Below are 17,854 nucleotides of genomic sequence, written 5' to 3' on the forward strand. Positions count from 1 at the left end.
ACGACGACGTGTCGTATTGGGGGCTTCTTGTCTGCCCTTTCTGCCATATCTATCGCCGGTGAAGCGGCAGCGTGTATTAGCTCCTGCTGATCCACGGGTTTAGGCCGGATACGTTCGGATATGTTGTAACTGTACTTGTAGGTATCTCCAACGGGCCACCAAAGTACCTCTCTACCTTACAGTGATAGCCTGGGTGGGGCGGCAGTTGTTGGCTACCAGCTTAGTCATCACAGAACATCACCCAAAATTTCCCCCTAGCTGTAGAAGCCCGCCGCACGCAGGGCTGCTAGCTTCGCGCCGCGACGTGAACCCCCCCTTCAACCCGTCGAGTCGAACAGCACTGTCAAGAGACTGACGGCGATAAACCGCAAACATGACTTCAACAATCGGCATCCCGATCAAGCTACTCAATGAGGCTCAGGTATGGGCAATCAGACTGCACCCTGCGCCCGTCATATCCAATTTCCCTACACTTCCACGAAACTAACTTGTTCAAACGCAGGGCCATATCATTACCCTCGAGATCACCACCGGCCAGACCTACCGCGGCAAGCTGATAGATGGTACCAGACACCCGCCTTGTTCCTTTCTCATAGCTCGCATGAGGGAACCTGCCCAATAAACAGCGCAGAACCTTTGCTAATGATCCTTCGACCTTCCTATGTTACAGCCGAAGACAACATGAATATCCAGCTCCGCGACATCACCGTGACGGCGCGTGACGGTCGCGTCAGCCACCTGGACCAGGTCTACATCCGCGGCAGCCACGTGCGCTTCTTTATTGTCCCGGACATGCTGCGCAACGCCCCCATGTTCCGCAGCCGCAACGTGCGCGGCCGCGGTGTCGGTCTCGCCAGAGGTCGTGCCACAGTCAACAGGGCGCGTGGCGGCGGTGGAAGGGGAGGCAGGGGAGACAGGTGATTTCTCTTTGTTATACTTCCTTTATGGTTTATAAGAGACAAAACAAGGGGGAAAGCAAGAAAGACCAAAAAAGTCCCCGTTTTCTCACTTCTTTAACGATAATGACGATTTGTTCCACATGGCGCCCCGGGTCGATTTCGGGCCATCACGTGCCTGCCATCAAGCTATACCTGGAGCTGTGGCATATTTATCGCGTGGTCTGGCTTGCGGTGACGGACTGGTAAAGCTTGGCTTTTCGGCATAGACAAAAAGGTCGAGGTTGGCATATGAGCTGCTATCATCGCTTGGGGTTCGGGGATTTCTGATAAGCCATTTTTCGTGCTCGTTTGGGGTCGAAATACATCTCCAGGGCGTTGTGGGGTGTTTGAATGGCTCGTCGCCATTGTCGCAGCTTGTTCTCGATGCCCAGGTACTCAAAAAGAAGAAAACAAAGGTTACCCAACAATGGCGGCGAGACGATCAAAGTCACTACGAGGCTTTGAGGAAACTTGATGTCTGCACAATTCAATATTCACAGTGATCAACCAATCATTATGTCGACTGATTAATATTTGCATACATATATACAATGTTGTACAACATTGGCGAGTTGTGCCCATGTTACCTGAGCTTCTCAAGTGCGTCCCCGGCGGTATTCACCAGATCCCTGGCCCGCCTCAGTTCCTCTGCACTGATAGCATCGTTACCACCAGCTCGCCCTTGCTCTAGAACCGCCTCAACACTTGCCTCGACAGCCCTTACAGCCTTCCGACCCTCCTCGCGGACCTCCCCGTGCCAGTACTCCCGAGCTGTCTCCCATTTTGTTTGCATCCTCCGCAGACTAATCACAGTTCCGAGAGCTGCTATAGCTCCAGCCTCGTATTCTCCAAATGCCGATAGGTATGCGAGCACGCCAAGGGAAGTAGTCAGTGTCGTGGTGCTTAGCGTCTGAATCAGCAGTTGCTGTGCCAGTGCCTGCAGCGCCGGTACACTCTTTTGCAAGAGATAGTTTCTCGTCTTTGAAATATGCGCAGGCCATTTTGTCGCGTCTGGCACGGCTACTACAGCCTCGGCAGCAGGTGCCGTGCGAGCTGGCACCTGGTAACCGGGGGTCTGTCCCATTTTCCCAAACAACCCAGACCCGTCAATAGCGCCAGCAAGATAAACAGCACCCTGTTCTGCCCGGGGCAAAAATCGTTGGCTGATCATCTCGGACGACAGCATGCCAACATCGTCAACGCGCCAAAAAAGTTTCCACCATCCAAGTTTACGCCATCTTCTACCAGCAAAAGCCTCGTCCAGCTGCTCTCGTAGCTCCGAGTGAGCAGCCTCAGACCACTCTGCTAGAGCCGAGTTGAGTTCCGTCACAGCGGTAGAACGCTGTAACGCCACCGAGAGATTCAGGGCTTCGTCCTCTTCAATCCGCACAATGGCATTGCGGAGAATGGAGACAACAAGCTGCTTCACAGCTGCTTTTGTGGTTCCATCCTCGTTGGATAGAGCACCTTTTAGCAGCCAATCTTTAGCTGCTGGAACGTTACTCTTGAACCAAAGAGCCTCGAATTCCATGGCGTTGCCCACGTCCTCGCGGAACAGAGCGACCGCCTGTCGGGCGGACTCGAAATCAACCCGCGTGAAGGAACAGCCGGCGAGGTCTTCATCAGCGCATGACTTGAGATTTACAGCGCCCGCGATGTCATCCTTAGACCCTAATCCGGATAGAGATCCAATCTTCGAAGCACCCGCAACCCCATCGGCCACGAACAGAGCCTTGTGCACGGGCGTTGCAATTTGGGTGAAGCGTCCAGTGCTCGAAGTCGGAATATCTATTGCAGGCGCAAGAGCTGCCTCCTCGAGCGCCACGGCGCTGTTGTTGTTCTGGCCAGGAGGTGCGACAGAACCCACCGTCGCCAAAAGGATCTCCAGTCCATGGTTGTTGAGAGTGGGCGACGATACGCGGATCTCCAGGACGGCACTATCCCTGGCATTGGCCGAGCGGACAAAACCCGGCCTCGCCGCGTCGCTGTCGGACTGTGATGTTTCTGGCCGGATTCGGATGATAAGGGGCCGCAATTCGCCCCGTTGGTCTAATTGCCGTTCCCACTCCTGCTCCGTCGAGAGGGGGTCTGCCAGCATAGAGCGTAGCAAACCCTTCGCAGCACGACCAGCAGAGCCATTGTCCCCTAGCCCTAGGATAGCCAGCCGCACAGCTTCTCGGCCTGCATCCTGACGCAGGCCCTGTAATGCCAATTCAACTCTGGATATATTGATATAGTTGGGCGCATGCCTCTGCAGGGCAGTTAAGGCTCCCTGAAGCTCCTGGCGCGGGTTTGGCTCGGGCGCGGCGGCAATTGTGGACTCATCGCGTCGGGAGCCAAACCGCGGCTTTGGGTGCGTAAAGGTTGATGACCTGCCGGCCCCGATGGCCAATGAATGAGAACAAAAGAAACAAATGGATGGATTCGGAGCTGCTATGGCTTTTTGCAGGCTCCTAGTTGGCCGGAGGATGCCCGGGGGGACCGACCTGGGCGGCATGTTTGGCAGGACATGAGGTGGGAAATTTCAAGTTGTTGAGCCGAAGCACGGGCGCGCTTGTCGGTAGCTCTACCCTGCAATTGGAAAGTCTGGTCAAGTGAACGATGACGGGGGTTGTGGGGCGTCTAGCCCGACACTGACAGGTACCTGGTACAACGGGTTGTTGGTCACTCCTAGGTAATACTAGACAAGTCGTGCCCGCCGACTCCCACATCGTCATGACCACATGTCTGCAGTGGAAGCTACTCGAATTGGACTGAATTGAATTTGTAGAATAGGAAACCTGCTGTCCAACTCGGTCCATAAAATAGCTGCGCACCTTTTCAAGAAAAGAATCAGAATATCATTTGACTACCATACAAAGAGCAACTAATCCAAGTGCCAAGAGATCCCTAAGACGCCCAAACCCATCAATCTGTCCCGCACCGCCATCACCTACCCTATCTCTTGAAAGCAATACGGTTGTCGACATCACACCCGCGACCCATCCATCACCCCCCAAATCCATGGCACAATCAACCGCCCACCGCCGGCTCCTCCAGGAGTACCGCGCCTTGACAAACAACCCTCCGGACGGTATCACCGCCGGCCCCGTTAACGAAGATGACCTCCTTCATTGGGAGGCCATGATCCAGGGCCCCGAGGGCACGCCCTTCGAGGGCGGCGTGTTCCCAGCTGAGCTGCGCTTCCCCAAAGACTACCCGCTCGCACCGCCGACGATGAAATTCCTAGGCGAAATATGGCATCCTAATGGTACGTGATGGGAGAGGCCACTTCATTGAAAGGAGACGTCGCTGGCTGGCTTCTGTACCGCACTAACGAGGGTTTGAAATGTACATGAACAGTCTACCCGAGCGGCCTCGTCTGCATCTCCATCCTCCACCCACCCGGTGACGACCCCAACCACTACGAACACGCATCCGAGCGCTGGTCTCCCATCCAGTCGGTCGAGAAGATCTTGATTTCCGTCATGAGCATGCTGGCCGAGCCAAACGACGAGAGTCCTGCCAACGTCGAGGCGGCAAAGATGTGGCGAGAGCGCAGGGCCGATTACGAGCAAAAGGTTCGCGACTCTGTTCGTAGAAGTCTGGGCTTGTAAGGCCTCGTGGGCCAGCTAAATACGAAGATAAGATTAAAATGAAATAAAAATAAGAAACGAATATTTTATATCATCCAAATAGGCCCCTTGGACCTAATATTGTATGCACGGGTTCTTTGGTGTGTTGTTCATTGGTGCCGACGACAGATAACCCCCTCCCTAGATGTGCATGCATGCTCTGCTCACTATATCACTATGTCGTACTACAAGCTGTGGGAGCTTGCATGAAAGGATTTTACCGGAGTCTAAAAGTCTATTCATAACTAGCCGTCAGTGCAATAGTACTCCACAGCTATCGAGTACGCGTAGAGTCTGTTGCATGAGATCATCAAAGTTGAAAATCAAAACCTAGACTGTGTCTATTAGGGCGGCAGTAACAAACATCCGTTTCTTCACCGCAGCTTGTCTTTGCAAGTGAACAAATTCCAGTTTTAATGTCTTCATTCCTCGTGGAGTTGCACGATATCTGGCGTGAAAACCCCATTATCTACAACCCATTCTCGGCCTTGAACTTGTCCCAACTCTCATTCAGAGTAGCGAAAACTGTTCCAGCAATCATCCTGACTTCAGTGCTTGCGTCTTGGGCAATCTGTTCCATGGGAGGTTGGTTAGTAGCTGTATGAATAAATCTAGAGAGCTTAGGAATGAAAGACAAAAAGAAAAAAAAGGAAGAAAGGAGAAAAAAAGAAAGACGTTTTACCTTGTCAGGGTGGCACTTGGCAATGGCCTTCATGTATATAATCTTGACCTTGTTGGCCACGACCAGCTCATGAAGTCCAACCTTCTTCCACCCGCTGCCCTCCCAGAGGACCTGGTCCAAGCTCCCCAGTAAAGCCCGTAGGTTATCTCGTTTGCCGTCGCGCCAAGCTGCGATACGCGCGTCGACCTTGTCAACGAGTGCAAACTTCTCCTCGTCTGCCTGTGCAGCAGCAGCGTTGGCTTCCCGCAGCCGCACAACTGCTTCCGAGCTCTTGTTGGACGCCGCAGCCGGCTTCGGCTTGGGCCGAGGAGGGGCTGCTTTGGGCTTCGGCTTGGGCGCCAGAGCCTTCTGGCAGCGCTGTCGACCTGCCGTGGCCGTGGGACCACCAACACCAGACTCGACGCACGTCTGCCAGACGACACTTGCGTCGCTCCATTTCTCCATCTGCTCAAGTGCCTCAGCCTTGCGTGTCAGTGCTTTGCCGTAAAGGTCCTTCATTTCACGAGTTTCGTTCTCGGGTCCGCCAAGCGAGACGGTCTCGCCTTCGCCTTTGCCAGGCCCAATGAGCTTGAGTGCGGTATCGGCATCGTCGACAGCCTGGCGGGGCTCTCCGGTCTTGAGGGCTGTCAATGCATGGTTGCAAAGCAGCAAGATGGCGAGAGGATGCGACTGGGGAAGTGCTGATAGAGAGCTGCCGTATGAGGCGTGAGCCGATGCAAAATCTCCTCGCTTGAAGTGCGCAGTTCCTTCGAGGCGATGCTTGGTGGATGCCTGTAGAGCAGAGTCCGAAAGCGGTGGGATCTGGCGGGCTGGCTGTGCTGGCCGTGGCCTAGGCGGAGGCGGATTGTTTTGCACTTTCGCAACAGTGGGAGCGGCCCTTTGTGTAGGGGGCGCTTGAGGTCTACTCGGTTGATTCGACTCAAAGAGCAAGTCCGCTTCTGGCTCCGGCGGAGGTCTTGACTCTGGCTGGGGCTGAGGTATTACCTTCTTCCGCCTAGCGGGACTGATATACGCCTGAGCACTCTGCTCCTCGATCTCCTGCTTGTTGATTCTCGATCGTGGGTCCATAAGAGATGGCTGTGATACCTGCTGCCAATTGGCCCCTGATGCTGTCCTAGAGCCAGCCGATGGCCGCACCGCTGGTGACTGGTTCCGAGAAGAGCCACTGCTGGCTGCGTCCCGCCGAGGTGGTCGACCACCAGATTCAAGCATCATCGCTTCGTCGGTCCCAGCTTCAGTGCGCTTTCGTTCTGCTGGCGCCCCGTGCATGTCCTGTTGCGCAGACCTCATCCATTTAGGCTGGCTTGGGTCACCTGCATCCTGTTGTTGAAAATCTGCCACCGCCTTTTGCATCTTCTTTTGGCCGGTTTTCCAAAGCGAATTTGCAGATTTCATGAAGCTGTTACCAAGCGCAGTCGCCTGCTTCGCGAAGTCTACTTCTCCTTGTCCCGGCGACCGGTTGTCCCGGCGGCTCAGCCCCTCATCCTGCGCCCAAGCCGGACTGGCGTTCCTAGATCGCCCAGAAGATGAAGCTCGATCGTCGTCTTCCCTAAGGCGTCCTGCTTGAGACTGCTTCTGCCTCGCTTTCTCTTTTGACTTTTTGTGCGCATCGTCCAAAAGGAAGTTTACAGCCGCTTGTACGTTCAAGCCTGCCCCGCTTTCCGTAAGCGCCCTCCTTGCATCTTCAGGGGCGAAACCATAGTCAACAATTTGCGCAACGGCCTTATCAAAAGGGTCGCTGCCTGTTTTCCTGACAGGGCCATCTTCACCCGGGGAGTCTGATTCAGAATCCTCAATAGGCTTGCCAGGCTCTGGTTCTGGCGCTTTTGCCTTGGCTTTCGCCCTGGCCTTGGCCTCCTGCTCTCTCCGCACCTCTTCGATAGGTTTGCCCAGGTCACCGAGCAGATCGTCGTCGTCAGCCCCAACGGTTGGTGCAGGCTGAGATTTCGGTTTCAGCTCGCTAAGGCCAAAAGGGTCATCGTCATCATCAAATGTGTTCTTCGAGGCGGTGGGCTGCTCCCAAGCACTCGGGCTGCCTAAGTTTAGACCCGGTGCATTTGCCGGCGTAGAGCCTCTCGAAAGCGATGTCTGTCCCCTCGGGACCGGTGGGGGAAAGTGACTTGCGTTGTCGACGTGCGTGGTAGACTTGAATGCGGCAAAAAGGTCATCTTCGGAATCGGCTGCTGGCTTGCCATTGTTCAGGCCCCCAAACGCCGGTTGCGACGAGGGTGTCGTTGACCTGGACCCTAGAGTGTCAAAGAACCTCCCATCGCCGTAGTTCGTCTGTGCCTGTTTCCTCTTTTCCTCCTCTTTCTTGCGCCTTTCAGCCTCGAGGCGTTCCTGCTGTTCGCGCAAGCTCAAGTTGGCCGTACTCTTGGCAGCTCCGAAATTCACCAGACCGCTGAAGCTATCCTGCGCAGCTTTGGGGGCTGCCGCCGGTGGCTTGAACCCCGCCGCACCGGAGGCCTGAGACGATAGAGGCGTGTTGCGACCGGATGGTTGAGGCGACGGTGTTGGGCGCAGAGATGGATAGGAGTAGGCACTCGATGGGTTCATGGGCGGCTTCTTGTTGGAGGTGTTGTTGGCCGGGGCGGACCAATTCAATCCCGAGAGGTCATCCATTATGTCGATCAAGATCTATAGAAAACAGTCATAACATCGTTGCAACAGCAAAATCACAAAAGAATTTTCAAGGTTCTGGCGGTTTATCAACTCGGTTATCTTTGATTGGCAATGTAGTTAGGGAGTTGAGGTAAGGTACTGTAGACACATGCTTGCAAAGGAGCATTGTAACAGGTAGCTCCGTGAAGTGGGGTGGGGTATAGGTGGTAAACCCAGTGGGTGACCGAAATAATTCAATTAGGCGGGTGCCAAGGATTTGGACTGGTCGACCGAGTACTCCAAATAGGTAAGGTACCTGTCTAAGTGAATTCAAGCACTTGGAGCAGCAACAGAACCAATACTCTCGATGAACATATCCTTGGGACTTTTTTGGGTTCATAGCAGTCTCGTGACAGTTCATCAATCGTCGTCGTAATACAGCGATCAAAACAAGCATACCCATCTCGGCTTGGGAACATAGCGGTGATAGGAACCGCTTTCGAAACAATGAAGTAGGTATACAGGCAAGGCAGGGTACTTAAGTAGGTACCTACCTCGGTATCTATCTATCTAAGATAAGGTAGGTAGGTAGGTAGGTAGGTTGGTAAGGTAAGGTAGGTAGGTGGTAGGTACTTAACTATAAAAGGGATTAGGAAGAGACTCATAATTGTAGAGAAGAGCGCTCTGACGTGCTACCCTGCCGAAATACCGCAGGTGAGGTAGCGTAGACAGCTTCTTGAGACAAGCCAGAACGACTCATGAAAATGATTGAAAGAAATTCCAAGCCATTAACGACAATCTGTCGATCACAGTTTCATGGTGATTGATGTTGTTTTTTTCTGGTATCAGTTGGATCAGGTCGATTAACTTTGAGGGATCGTTCCTATAATTACCGCTTTGAGGCTGAGAAGTTTACTTCTGTGCATCCCAAGTTTATGTGTCGAGGAACAATGCCAGAACAACCCGGCAGACGCAGTCTCATCGAGAAACATTGATGGAGTCCGCATTCAGAACTTAATCAAATCTAAGCTTTCTGCGTCGTCTTTTGGGAAGTAAACACAAGTTGTTGATCATATTTTTATCGGTCGGTCTCAGGGGGTGAATTAACCACCTGGCCGCACCATTTTTGCGCCAGTGACAGCCAATATGCGGAAGAATAATCCAGAATAGAACCTAAGATATTGCTGCAAGCGCGCTTCCAGCACCAACACTGGCTATCTATCACCTGTGAAATGGGCATGCTTGGTAAAAAGGGGGTATTAAAGTGGGGTGTGTGAGGGGTGCATCATCCAGCGACTATTCTTGAAACCGTTTCGAAAGAGACGAACCTTGTCGGTCTCCCTGTCTTTTTTTTTTTTTTTTTTTTTTTTTTCTTACGGGTTTTACATACTATAGTATTAAGTGAGTGCAACTCTGGGATGTCTCATTACCATCAGCCAGCCCCAGGCTCAACTGACAGGTAGCATGCCGAACTTGAGCAATCGTCAAATCACCAGTTCTTCCTTGGAATTGACATATCACTGTAATTACCTACATAGACCTAGACCTAGCTGGTCTGTTACCACGATGCGCCGGTCAGGCTCTAGCCACAAGGCTAGGGTACTTCGGCTAGTGCTGTTCCGCCACACGCCTCATTGACGTAGACTGACCTTTGCGACATGGGGATCATCCCATACTATTACCTACCGGTAAGTGTTGACAAGTTGAACAGGTGCACATCGGTTTCGGTTGACAGGGGTCGAAGATAGAGACGGTCAGCCGCAGGAAGATTGCTGCTGACGTCAACAGACCCAGCGTCCCTTTTTTTTTCTCTCTTTTTCTTTGCGTGCAGATAAATTAAGCTGTAGCGGGAAAATTTCCCTAGACGGGGTACACCGCGGGGCGAATTCGTGGATTGCGCACTATCACTGTACATTGTACAGTATAATCGTGACCGAAGCGGGGGGAGCGCGACTAGAATTAAAGTGTCTCGTCGGACCATGCTCACTCAGGCTTGGGATGACAGTCATCTGATTGATAGGGCGAAAGAAAGCCTCCCTCGGAGATCCCTGCCAATGGTTCCAGCTTCCAACTCGCTCGCAGCAAGCCCGCTCCAATGCAAGGTCCCGCGCGGCTCCGCTCGGGCTAATTCTGCAAGTCTTGGTACCATGAGCCTTATTGGCCTGCATGACCGAGGTACTTTTTGTAAGGTATCGTGGCGAAACGATACCTTTGTGGAAACACCCCTATTTTCCAGACTAAGACGGGCGCCCCTTGCAGGGGTTTCAACGTTTGTGCAGGCGATCCCCGCCAATCCCGGCTAGGATTTTCCTAACTTGATGCAAAATCCACACAGACCCAAACTTGACGATGAGCCCTTTAATCTAATTTATTTTCGAAGGGGCTATGGCAGGCCTCTCTTGCGCGGATTCTTCGTGGGGAACTTGTCAAATGCAAGCAATCCAAGGCCGGTTTGGCCGGCTGGCTGGTTGCCTGTTTCGTGATCAACGGTGCGGCAGAAGCAACTCACGATATGGTATACTATTTAAGGTACCTTGTATATTGGAACATGCATTGCATCAAGATACGCATTTCTTCTGCCGCAAAGACACGGGTGGATGCAACCTGGCATCAAAGAGCGGCACCTGGTGGCGATCTATTCCAGCTTGCGACATTCCTGTCTTTCGATCGCAGCAAAGACGGGTTGGTCCACGGGCTGCGCAGTCTGCAGGTGAGAAAGTCGAATGCTGCACTGCAGCTACTATACAAAGTATGCGCTTCGTAATTTAAAGGTAATATGTGATTAGAATAACGTTGCCGATAGGATTCGACTCCCGGACTATCCTACAACGTTGACTAACCTAGAGGAGGTACTGTTACTACTGCGACATCTTTTAGTCCAGAAATAGAGGGAGGGGGTTTGCAAATACAGTACCTACTACCGCGTCGCTTGTGACCTGTCAAGACAAGGAGGGGGTGTGGTACGTAACCCTGGTTAGGGTCCTTCCTTGGGCCCCCCCTGCCCCAGACTGCAGGTCCATTGAAGCCGATCGGTTGGTTGGCTTAGCGGGATGTGGGTTTGTACGTGCCTTCTTGCCCATCTGAGCAATGTAATATCTACAAGCTATGTCTCTCGTTTGAAGTTCCCACCCTCTTTTTTTAACTCTTGACCGTCTGTCTTCGTTTCGACGCCTCCCTTCGGTTTTTTTTTTTTTTTCTCCCTTCAAACGCTCGATTCTCAGCTGCGTCGTTTGCTGTGGTTGGAATTTCGGCGTCCACTCTCTTTCAATATCACACTCTTTCTCACAGTCCTTCTTTGCTTTTTCTTTTCTTCATCTTTCGACAACTGTGACGGATTCCATTCTTTTCGACCCCCTGTGTTGACCGCATTCATTTCTCGAGTAGTTTCAGATACGTACTCTGATTCTCTCTCGTCGAGGTCTTGCATCTGCCTGTTGCGCCCTCTATTCGATTCAAATTTCCCCCGATACCCTCGACCGATCAACGCTCAGCAAAGGAATACGTAACAGCTGGACGGGGTGTTTTCGACCTATCTACCGATTATCATTTTTGCGCGCCGGACTGGGCTATTTCTTGTGTGTTGGCTGCTTCGTAGCAGAAGCACTGCTTTGGTTTATCGATCGAAAAGGGAAGGCACGCTGTCGCCTCGCTCAACGAACGCCGCGGATTCGAAAAATCGACTACGCCTAGAACACGCGCTTAGTATACCCGTGTTAACGTTTGGTGGTGTGTCTCGCCTTCGTTTGAAGAAACCCACCGACGGATTTCTTCTATCTCAGCCTTCAGGCCACTTCGGTCGACAAGGCCTGGCTTGCTTGAGATTCGCAGTCGCATCACGCATCTGGCGACTTGTCAATATCCAAACAACCATCTGTACAACTATCCCGGGCCAAACCTCTTCACGAACTGCTCAACCATGAAGTTCTCTACTCTCTTTGTTGCGGGCAACCTCGCCTTGATCACAAACGCATTCTGGCGCATGGAGTGCCGAGCCAGGTCTGGTTTGGCCCGTATCGACCCTCTTATCTCACCAGGCGAAGTTGCACAGCATCTTCACTCGATTCATGGCGGTGGAGGTAAGATATAATAATGTATTGAGGCAAAACGTTGATCATAGCTCAAGCATGGTCACTAACCTGTATGCATTAGGCTTTGGTGACAATGCCACTTACGACGATCTCATGGCCTCGGACTGCACTTCTTGCGCCGTTACTCAGGACAAGTCTGCTTACTGGCATCCGTCCCTGTTTTTTCAGGATGCCACGACCGGACAGTTTGAAATTGTCCAGCAGGAAGGTGGCATGCTTGCGTGAGTTATTTCTGTCATCACTTCTCGTCACCTCAACTCTCTATTACTCTTAGGTGCCACTCACTTCGCATTGGATATTAGAGTGCTGACTTTCTCATTAGTTATTACCTCCTTTTTCCCAACCCAGGAGAGAAGCTCATCGCTTTTCCCAAGGGTTTCCGTATGATTGCCGGCGACAGCCTGCGCCGCAACTACTCGGAGGCTCTTGGTGATGTGAGCAAGCCTGATCCTGAAAAGTCGATCTGGGCCAAGTTGGGACAGACCTCTCAGCCCGATCTTCAGCAGCGTGCAATAGGATTCAACTGTCTTAATTATGCGAAGGCCCCCGAAGGCTCACTCTCCCGCCATTTTCTTCCGGACAAGGCCTACCTTGACGCGAACTGCGCTGATGGCGTGCGCTTCGAGCAGATGTTCCCATCGTGCTGGAACGGCGTAGATGTAGACTCTCCTGATCACCGCTCCCACGTTGCCTACCCGGATTTGGTCATGACTGGCAACTGTCCCAAGTCTCATCCTAAACGCCTCATCAGTCTCTTCTATGAGATTATATGGAACACCGCTGCCTTCAAGGGGCGCAATGGCAGATTCGTCATCTCCAATGGCGATATTCAGGGTTAGTGAGAAGAAGAAAAAAAAAACCCCGAAACGCCTTTCCTGATTCCTAACATTGCTGAATGCTTGCTAACAATCGCCAACTTGATTCTTGTATAGGTTTTGGCTACCACGCTGATTTTATGACTGGTTGGGACGTGGACTTCCTGCAGAACGCTGCCGATACCTGCACAAACCCCTCCGGCAGAATCCAGGATTGTCCGCTGTTCAACATTCAGGACGACGCAAAAGCCGGGCAATGCAAGATCAAGCTTCCAGACATGATGGCCAACGAGAATGTCACCGGACCTGGTCTGCCCGCTCTGCCTGGAAACGTTCCCATCCAGGTTGGCCCGCAGCCTGCTACTGACCCGAACCCGCCACCTGCCATTTCAGTCCCCTCGTTGCCAGTGATGAGCTACCAACCGGGTGCGACGCCCACTGGTGATCAGTATCTCCCTGGCCAGGTCTTTAAGCAGTCCGAGGGCGTAGGCGCTGCTGCTGTCCAAACACCATACCCTGACCCTGGTGACGACGGTGCTGGATCCGTCAAGGCCGAGTCGGAGCCCGCCCCGGCTGCTGCTGCTCCGCCGCCGCCTCCTCCTCCGCCGCCTCCCCCTCCTTCCCCTCCGGCTCCTCCTCCTCCACCTCCTCCGCCTGTCATTACTCCCCCGCCTCCCCCACCTACGCCCGTTACTCGTGAGGAGAGTAATGACGGCGTGAGGACAGAGTACATCACTATGGGAAATCTCGTTCAGAAGATCATCTGGGTTGAGGACATCAAATATGTCACCCAGTTTGTGGATGAGACTGTTGTAGCCACAGCAGGGGGTCCGGCTCCTCCTCCGTTAGTCCGCCGACAATTGCGTCACCTTCAGAAGCACGCTCGCGCTCAGTGATTGCTGCATGTCTGAAGTTGTCCCATATGATGACAGCAGGGCCGGCTCTCGTTGTCTTCCTGTCGGCAGCAAGAGGGATTTTTTATGTTTTTGTTTTCTTGTTCCATTTCAATGATCAGTTCAGTAAATTTCGAGAACTTCTTTTTGTCAACATTTTCTCTTATCGAATGCTACTTTTTGTTTTCAACCGTTTTCCCCTCCAATTGTCTACTCTATTGGACAGGTTTCGAGTGGTATCATGATTCGACTTACTCGTGAGGGTTTTGACAAGTACCCAAATACAGAACTCGGTTGGGAGGAGTAAGATATCTGTATAATTTCGACAGCAAAAAAGCTGTCCGAAATTTGCAATTTTATATGACTGCAACCCACAAGAGGAGAACTTATATTAAGAAGGGTTTAAAGTGATGGCAAGGTTGAAGTGCCATTTGCCGGCGCGAAGTGAAGGGGTGCTTTCTCTCTTATTTACTCAAATTGCATCACATTCATGACTGATCCTGTCCGCTGGTGTTGTGCCACATGGGGAAGATCGACCTAGGAACGCGCATTGCATGGCACCCTCCTTTGATCAAGATGCGGATTTACCGCAGGTTGGCGCGCTAAAGGCTGGAACGGTATCGCTCATTTGCACTCGTACCATGTGCGGCAACTGACATGCCAGTGTCCGAGATTTCATTATTAACAAACGTAGATCGACAGGTACGGCGAATCATTGAACAGCATACCTTTGCCAGAAAGGTGTCTCATACCCAGCAGCTAGTTGGAATGAAGTCGTCCAGCACAACTAATTCCACAGCCCATTCCAGCGTCTGTTGTGATGCGTTCCGTGGGTAAGCCTTGCCTAGTCTCTTAGTTTACTCATTTTAATACGAGATGGCTCAAAGAACACGCGAGGCTGCTCTAGACGCCAGTTTGTGGTTTGGGCTTTATGAGTACTCTCGTCTCCTGGGGGGGGGGGAACTCCGTCTGATGGCAGCGAATAACCCCGAGACTTGCTGAGCTTGGTGAGGTTGAGTATTCAGTTTTATTCCACCAGACGTGCCACCTTCCATCGGGCAGGCGAACACTATCGACATCAACATCGCAGACATGACCGGAGAGTCTCATATAGCGGAGGGGCAGTTCTCCTCAACGGAAGAGCAGCCGGGTGTGCCAGTCGGAGCCATGGTTGGCATAGCGCTTGGGTCAACACTTGTGCTATTTCTCATCCTCGGCTTCGGACTCGTCTGGCTTGGAAAACGAAAGGCTGAGAAACGTCGCAACTCTTTTCAAGCCAAGGGACTGGTCTTGGAAGAGGACGTGGACGAAGAACGAGTAGGAAGCCCGAACAAGCTGCGAAAGCGCGAAGTTCCCGAGAACTTTATGGCTGATCGTTCGCCATCACCTATTCAGAGAATACCGCTACCAGTTCTTCCACCCATCACTTCGCGCCGGGCTTCATTCAGCAACTTTTTTGGCGTCATGGGTGCTGGGAGTAGAAGGGTAGTTGGTGACGCAGGAGGCAGTCAAAGGAGACGAAACTCGAACTGGATAGACGAGGATGCCATCCACGGACCAAAAGTCAAAAAGCATAAGGACACCAGTGGGAAGAAACTGATGCGGGACTCTTGGCCGCTCAAAGCCATGGTACCGACGTTGCCTAAGCTACATCATCACACAGAAAGCCATCACAGTCAGCAGGCCGAGCAATTGTTTGTCGAGGACGACGCGGTGAGGAGTCTACCACAGGCCCCTCGGCCACTTGGGTATGGTGCGCAGGGACAAGAAGGCCAGGACTCGCCTCCGCGACTGAAAAACTACTACGGAGATGGCAACCGTGACGGAAACCACAGACGGCCGTCGACGGCTCGAGGGCGACAGTCATCTACAGACTCGACTCTATCGCAAATTTTGGCTAAAACGGAAATGCGCCTAGAGCAAGGGACCATCACGGGCGTTGCACGAAGGAACCGAGCGGCTGCATCGCCCGTCAAGAGGTGGAACACGAGCAACAGCAGGAGCATGGAAAGCATCAGCAGGCGCGGCCTAACAGGGGTGGACGATGACCATGACGACCGGGACCGGGACCGGCACAAAGACGATCGCAGCCGCACACCAAGTCCAACAAAGTCTGGCAAGTCGCAGCCGTCGACACCTTACCATGCCCACGACCGCAAGCTCTCCGTTTCGTCTGACATATCAGAGCCAGAAAGCATGTACAACCTAGCGGCAGTCGCTGATGCGGATGATGCGGATGCCATGGCAGGTCTACCCAGGGGTCTCTCGAGCCCCAGCAGGAGTCCATCCCGTCAAGAAAGTCGACCCCAGATGTCCTCTCCGCTCAGCAGCATTTCGTCGTCGTTGTCTACAGTATACAGTGAGGACGAGAGCAACAATAATGACAACATCACCCAGATCACCAGTCATCCGTCGATCAGCATGTCTGACAACATGAACCGGACTACAGCATCTGACCCTTTCTCTTCGGATGATTGCACCCCAAAGGCTAGCCAAAAACCCCCATGCAGTCCAGGAAAGCTACGGGTTGGTAACGTGCGGGTAGCTTCCGTTGGGCCGCCGAAGCTGGTGCTCAACCGACCGCCGAAACTCCGATCACCAAGCTCCTCGTCGACTGACCAGCGCGACGCCGGCATGCCTCTGTCAAGCATCTCACCCAACGGAAGCCCCAGACCCAAGAGTTTTGGCAGTCAATCGCTCGAGGGGTCGTCATTGGAAAATAAAGAGGTCACACCAGCCCGCCATGGAACCAGCATTTTCCCAGCACCAACGCTTCGGCAAGTGTCACTGGTCAGCAGTGATGAGGACGAAGCTGCCACGCCGCCAAAGCCAACTGTAGTGATCACCAGCCCAAGCACCATGAACTCCAGGCAGTCACTGTTCAGCCCAGGCATGTTCAGAGGTAGGGACTTTGACAGTCCTTCGGTCGGTCGTGTCAAGGTTGTGCCACCTCCTCTGGACCTCAGAGTCGAGAACCTCGACAGGACATGGTCGCCAACTCTTGGTTTCGAAGAGGATGACTACGTATCGATCGTAACACCAAGTCCGCTGCCCAGTCCGAGCATTCCCTCTCCATCACAATTCACCAGACCCACCGCTGAAGACTCTGCAACCGAGATGCGTGGACACAGGGGTGACCGGAGACTCTCAACTGCCTCTTCGATATACTCGCAGTATACAGACGTCGTCAATCTCAACAGAGTCAATCCTCAGTACCGGCCAGCCCAGCCACCGCTTCCAGAGGCCGTTGGGGGACGGGAGCGGGGCCAATTCGAGGAGATGGGTACGGTAAAGGTCGCAAAGCGACGTGCTGAGCCGTCGCTTCTTGGGGCTCGCATGCCTGCGCGATCAAGTGTTTTGATGAGCGAGCAAGCTGCCAGCCCGGCAGGCGGAAACAGAAAGTTTCTCATGACGGGTGCCATTGCGGAGCTGAGGCGGATGAACAGCCAGGTGAGCGCGTACAGCAACTCGTCATCGCAGCCATCGACCACGGCCAACAATGGCCCCGCGAGCCCAACGCTACCCCGACTGAGGGGTGGTGGCTTCAGCCCAGCGGCCCCACCGGTTGGGTCAAGAAACTACCTGTCGCTGGGGGAAGCCGTGGCCAGCGGTGAAGAAACGGAGGCGGCGCCGCAGAATTCGCATCTATCATCACCGCCACACTCGTCGCCCAGCAGCGTAGTAACACCGCGCGGATGTGCCATGTCGATATGGGGTGGTTGCGAGGATCGGCAGTCGTCTTGTTCGCCGCCGGCGGCCCAACGGTCGTCGGTGGAGGATATGGACGACCAGCTGATGCAGCTCAAGATGCCCAAGCTAGACTTTGACAGGTTCTCGGGTAGTTTCCGGGCTGCGGTCTCGGAGCGCTTCATCAGCGACTTTGGCAGCCTAGAGAAGCGTGGAAGCGGATACGAGACGACAGGCACACCCTCCAGATTTCCCGTCGGATACCAGCGCAATATGCACGCAAGGAGTGCGAACATGGCGGCCATGGAAGGGGTTGATGGAAGCCCCGACAGGAGAAGTGTTGATAGTCTGGGGCTGTATGACCAGGACGGGTTTCTAATCGCGTCTCCGGACCGGGCTCGCATCATCCCGGCTCCTGGGAGAACTCGGGGGCTAAGGATATAAACCGCATTTTTCTTGGCTTTTGTTTGCCTTACGACCTCTCTTATCCTCCATCAGCTGTCATTTCCTCGCTCTGATGTCTCTCTCTTTTTTTT

The 17,854-nt window shown here is 53.2% G+C and overlaps 7 protein-coding genes across 7 annotated transcripts; 5 read left to right on the top strand and 2 right to left on the bottom strand.

Moving 5' to 3' along the window:
- Positions 1-329: 329 nt before the first annotated feature.
- Positions 330-1,555, top strand: MGG_04083 (small nuclear ribonucleoprotein Sm D3). Its single transcript, XM_003719707.1, has 3 exons — positions 330-421; positions 503-563; positions 671-1,555. Exons 1-3 carry the CDS (start codon positions 374-376, stop codon positions 919-921), a joined length of 360 nt encoding a protein of 119 aa, XP_003719755.1. The 5' UTR covers positions 330-373; the 3' UTR covers positions 922-1,555.
- On the bottom strand, positions 1,334-3,499 carry MGG_04082 (uncharacterized protein). The gene has a single exon (XM_003719708.1). The coding sequence runs from the start codon at positions 3,433-3,435 to the stop codon at positions 1,522-1,524; it is 1,914 nt and encodes a 637-aa protein (XP_003719756.1). The 5' UTR covers positions 3,436-3,499; the 3' UTR covers positions 1,334-1,521.
- A 159-nt stretch (positions 3,500-3,658) lies between these two features.
- On the top strand, positions 3,659-4,638 carry MGG_04081 (ubiquitin-conjugating enzyme E2-18 kDa). Its single transcript, XM_003719709.1, has 2 exons — positions 3,659-4,188; positions 4,281-4,638. The coding sequence occupies exons 1-2, from the start codon at positions 3,942-3,944 to the stop codon at positions 4,532-4,534; spliced, it is 501 nt and encodes a 166-aa protein (XP_003719757.1). The 5' UTR covers positions 3,659-3,941; the 3' UTR covers positions 4,535-4,638.
- A 111-nt stretch (positions 4,639-4,749) lies between these two features.
- Positions 4,750-8,029, bottom strand: MGG_04080 (uncharacterized protein). Its single transcript, XM_003719710.1, has 2 exons — positions 5,235-8,029; positions 4,750-5,123 (listed from the first exon to the last, which is right to left on the bottom strand). The coding sequence occupies exons 1-2, from the start codon at positions 7,854-7,856 to the stop codon at positions 5,022-5,024; spliced, it is 2,724 nt and encodes a 907-aa protein (XP_003719758.1). The 5' UTR covers positions 7,857-8,029; the 3' UTR covers positions 4,750-5,021.
- Positions 8,030-9,493: 1,464 nt separating this feature from the next.
- On the top strand, positions 9,494-10,772 carry MGG_17692 (uncharacterized protein; the record flags this gene model as incomplete). Its single annotated transcript, XM_003719711.1, has 4 exons — positions 9,494-9,523; positions 9,758-10,024; positions 10,216-10,545; positions 10,639-10,772. 4 exons carry the CDS (start codon positions 9,494-9,496, stop codon positions 10,672-10,674), a joined length of 663 nt encoding a protein of 220 aa, XP_003719759.1. The 3' UTR covers positions 10,675-10,772.
- Positions 10,773-11,000: 228 nt separating this feature from the next.
- MGG_04078 (uncharacterized protein) lies at positions 11,001-14,129 on the top strand. Its single transcript, XM_003719712.1, has 4 exons — positions 11,001-11,911; positions 11,985-12,144; positions 12,246-12,757; positions 12,856-14,129. Exons 1-4 carry the CDS (start codon positions 11,752-11,754, stop codon positions 13,632-13,634), a joined length of 1,611 nt encoding a protein of 536 aa, XP_003719760.1. The 5' UTR covers positions 11,001-11,751; the 3' UTR covers positions 13,635-14,129.
- Positions 14,130-14,723: 594 nt separating this feature from the next.
- Positions 14,724-17,762, top strand: MGG_04077 (uncharacterized protein; the record flags this gene model as incomplete). Its single annotated transcript, XM_003719713.1, has 1 exon — positions 14,724-17,762. The coding sequence occupies one exon, from the start codon at positions 14,724-14,726 to the stop codon at positions 17,760-17,762; it is 3,039 nt and encodes a 1,012-aa protein (XP_003719761.1).
- Positions 17,763-17,854: the final 92 nt, after the last annotated feature.

Source organism: Pyricularia oryzae, chromosome 6 (assembly GCF_000002495.2).
Source record: "Pyricularia oryzae 70-15 chromosome 6, whole genome shotgun sequence".
In the NCBI taxonomy this organism is placed as follows: Eukaryota; Fungi; Ascomycota; class Sordariomycetes; order Magnaporthales; family Pyriculariaceae; genus Pyricularia; species Pyricularia oryzae.